We start from the raw sequence: 3,670 nt of genomic DNA, 5'->3' as shown, positions 1-3,670 counted from the left end.
AAGTGCAGCCAGAGTGTTCTTTGGAGGTCAAAATGGCCAAACTTCGCCTCTCATACTTCGGACATATTGTCAGGAGGGACCAGTCACTGGAGAAGGCTATCATGTTTGGTAAGGTGGAGGGTCAGAGAAAAAGAGGAAGACCCCCAACAAGATGGATTGGCAAAGTGGCAGCATCAATGGGCTCAAGTCTGGCAACAATTGTGTGGTTGGTCCAGGGCTGGGTAGTGTTTCATTCTGTTGTGCATAGGGTCGCTATGAGTCAGTAAGGACTAGATGGCACCTAACAACAACAACATAGAAAGATCTAGAAATGAGGGTTTTGGATGTATGAGACAATCATTCTATGATATCCTGGAAGGGATCATGGTGGGATATGGATAGGTGTGCAGAAGTAGAGCTTTTAAGGGCACTGTCTTGTGACCAAGCCTGCTGGGAATGGGGAAGGGAGGAGAGAGGAGCTATAATAGTTTATATTTCAGCCACACTTCACTCTGCTGCTTTGTTAATATGTCATGTTATTTTAATGCAGCTAAACTTTTGTATATGATTTTACTTCTGCCTGGAATACCTTTCTTCCAACTTTGTAGCTCAATATTAACTCATAATTTTATGGAGGACCTACTGTCTACCAGGTACTATGCTGATCTTGAGAGTATCTATAACCAATTGTCAACTCTTCCAACTCATGGTGAATCCATGTCTGTTGCAATAGAAATATACTCCATAGGACTTTCAGTGACTGAGTTTTCATTAGGTCACCTCTAGGTGGACTCAGACTTCCAACTTTCAATTAACAGTGAAGTACATCAACCATTTACACTGCCCAGACACTCCTAAGGATGGATGGATATGTATACAAGACAAATAGGACTCTAGCTCAGCTGCTTACTCCATATGAATTATTTCTTTAAGTAGACGGAGTGGCACAGGGTGTTTTTATATCACGCTTCACACTGTATTATACCCCTCTCCACAAATGCATGAGTTTTCCAGAATATTTGTCATTTATGTTGTATTTCAACATCAGCACCTAGTTCAGTATTTAGCAGATTCTAATTGGTTAATAAATCAGTTTTCTGTTTTATCAAGGAATTATTAATGGTACAGATCAAAGAAAAAATGTTATAGGAACAGTAATTTGGTGTTGTTAGAACTTAAGAAGTTTTCATAAGAATGCCAGGAGTTGGGGTAGAAAAAAAGGTAGAATCTGGTAGTAAACGGCCTCATGCATTCGATAAAGACTGATCTTGTACTATAAGTGACAGCAGGTAGACATTGGGAGTGTGCAAGTATGGCAGTACCATAGCCAGATTTATGTCTTAAAAAAGTAACGTTGGCAACAGAAGAGAACACAGTTGAATGGCAGGGAAAACTCCAGGCTTCTATGAATTAATGAGATGAGACTATGTCCTATACTCAAACTTATGATTTTGAGAGTGGAGAGGGATTTTGAGAATTTTGGTACAAATGATTAGTGTGCTCAATCTCTAACCAAAAGTTTGGAAGCTTGGGTCTACCCAGAAATGCCTTGTAAATAAGTCTTGGCAATATACTTTTGAAAAAAATCAAACATTAAAAGCCCTATGGAGCACAGTTCTACCCTAACACACTGGTGGTTGTTCTGAGTTGGAATTGACCTGACAGGAAGTGGTACTGGTCACTCTAGACAGGTATCTACTGATGGGTCACAGGTAAATTTCAGTAGTGGGGTACATTCTGGAGGGGAGCTCTCTCAGGTACCAGGTGCAGCTAGAATCTTTGAAGGGGCTATGGCTATTATTATTAATTATGGCTGTAACTATACATTTAAGCAAGTCTAATTAGAAATTACAGACGAATTCCAGAATGTGCTTTATGCTACTTTTTCATTTCACTTAATCTATTACAAAAACTGTAGATGGATGTATTTGTCATTGAAGGTCTGTGGCCCTTTTGGCTAGTTGATAAAAAGGCTAGAAAATAAGATAACAAGACTATTTGGGGTAAAAATCACAGAGGACTAAATGTTTTGTTAACAGTATAGACATATCTATTCTTGTGGAAGTCTTATAACTGGCTTTCTCTTTTTGCGCTTGCTTCCAGAGATAAGACATTAATCATGAAAGGTGTGCTGTGCTTTAAAAAATTGCATTATCCATAAGGATAATGAGTGAAGACCAGAAAATAAATAGATAGAATGTGAATTGAAGACATACTTTGTGTGTATCTGTAGGTGTTAATTTTAAACTAGTACTACAGCAAAGTCCTTGTAGTATCTGTTAGGAGTCAACTTAGCATCATTAATTTGTGTGACTATGAGAATATTATAAGTATTGCTTAAGTGCTGGTGGGTCTCTCCAATGCAAAATTATGTCTTTAAGGCTTTCTTCTAAAATTTATAGTGAATATGGAGTCCTGGTGTGGTGCTATAGGATACTCACTGGACCACAATTTCAGTTTGAAGTGCAGTTCAAATTCATCAGCTGTTCCTTAGAAGCCCTATACAGTAAAGGGTTGCCATGAGTTGGAATGGACTCAAAGGCACTTAACAGACAACAGCAGCAGTGTAACACATACAATACAGTATTAGTGCTTGAAAAGATTGAAGGTAGTTCTGCATTTATATTCTTTCACATGTGGCAGGCAGAATCCTGAGAATCCTACCTTTAAAATAAGTGTGGTGAACCAACTACTAAAGAAGGAATAAATGATGATTTAAAAATAAGGTTTTTTTTTCTTTTTCAGATACAGCTGCCCGTCTTTCATATAGAAATAATGCTCAATTTCAAGAATATAATGTTCCTATTACTGTAAAAGACAGAGCAGGTCAATCTGCAACAAAAATCTTGAGAATTAATCTATGTGATTGTGTTCATCCAAGTCAGTGTCGAGCAGCTTCCAGGAGTGGAGGAATACGTCTTGGAGAATGGGCAATCCTGGCAATATTACTGGGTGTGGCATTGTTATCTTGTAAGTACTTTACTTTCTTGGAGTGAAAATGTAGAGTAAATGATCTGAGATCAGGGAAAGGTCTTTAAAAAGTAATCTTGTCCAACCATCTATCAGATTTTAATTCCCTTCACAGATTTCTTTTGTATTACATATGAGTTCTGAATGAATATTTCCTGAAGCAGAAATAGGTCCTTCTTGAGATAAAATATTTCCTATTTGGACAGACTGTTGCAAATTCCTTAGATTGAAGCACATCAGTCACTTTGATTTCTTGGTCTGAGTGTTACTCCGCTTCAGGCTGAGTAGAACCCATCTAAAACATGTTTGATTAGGAGGTCCTCTAAAAGCCCCTTTCATTTCACACTGTCTCTTCACCATTGAGGACATGTTCAGATTGTAGTAATATCTCTTCTCGGGTATATTCTGTCAATTTTTAGTTCTATTAACTCCAACTGTGTGATTTCCAAAGATACCACTTTTTTCTCCATCTAAAACATTTCCATCCAATCCTGCAGGGTAGTTTATTGTTTTTTTCATTTGCTTTCTGATAAGAGTACCAGTTAATAATATAGACTCTTTTTTTTTTAACGCTTTATTGTGAATTATGTGATAGTTTACATGGGAGAACATTAGTTTTACATTCAACCTATCGTATATTGTTTAATTTCCATGGTTATAATCCCCTCTATGCATCATCAAACAACCAAAGGGTATACCCTGCAAGCCTGCCCCCTCCGGT

The 3,670-nt window shown here is 37.6% G+C and overlaps 1 protein-coding gene across 1 annotated transcript in view; it reads left to right on the top strand.

Annotated features, from left to right (window-relative positions):
• DSC3 (desmocollin 3) overlaps positions 1 to 3,670 on the top strand; it is a 64,868-nt gene that overhangs the window by 43,767 nt on the left and 17,431 nt on the right. The window contains exon 13 of the mRNA XM_006835123.1: positions 2,725 to 2,949. Coding sequence (XP_006835186.1) covers positions 2,725 to 2,949 — 225 coding nt within the window. The remainder of the gene's footprint in view (positions 1 to 2,724; positions 2,950 to 3,670) is intronic.

The sequence above is a fragment of the Chrysochloris asiatica genome, unplaced genomic scaffold (genome assembly GCF_000296735.1).
Source record: "Chrysochloris asiatica unplaced genomic scaffold, ChrAsi1.0 scaffold00015, whole genome shotgun sequence".
NCBI lineage: Eukaryota > Metazoa > Chordata > Mammalia > Afrosoricida > Chrysochloridae > Chrysochloris > Chrysochloris asiatica.
Note: the sequence above shows the minus strand (reverse complement) of the source record. Positions and strands in the feature narration are given on the sequence as shown.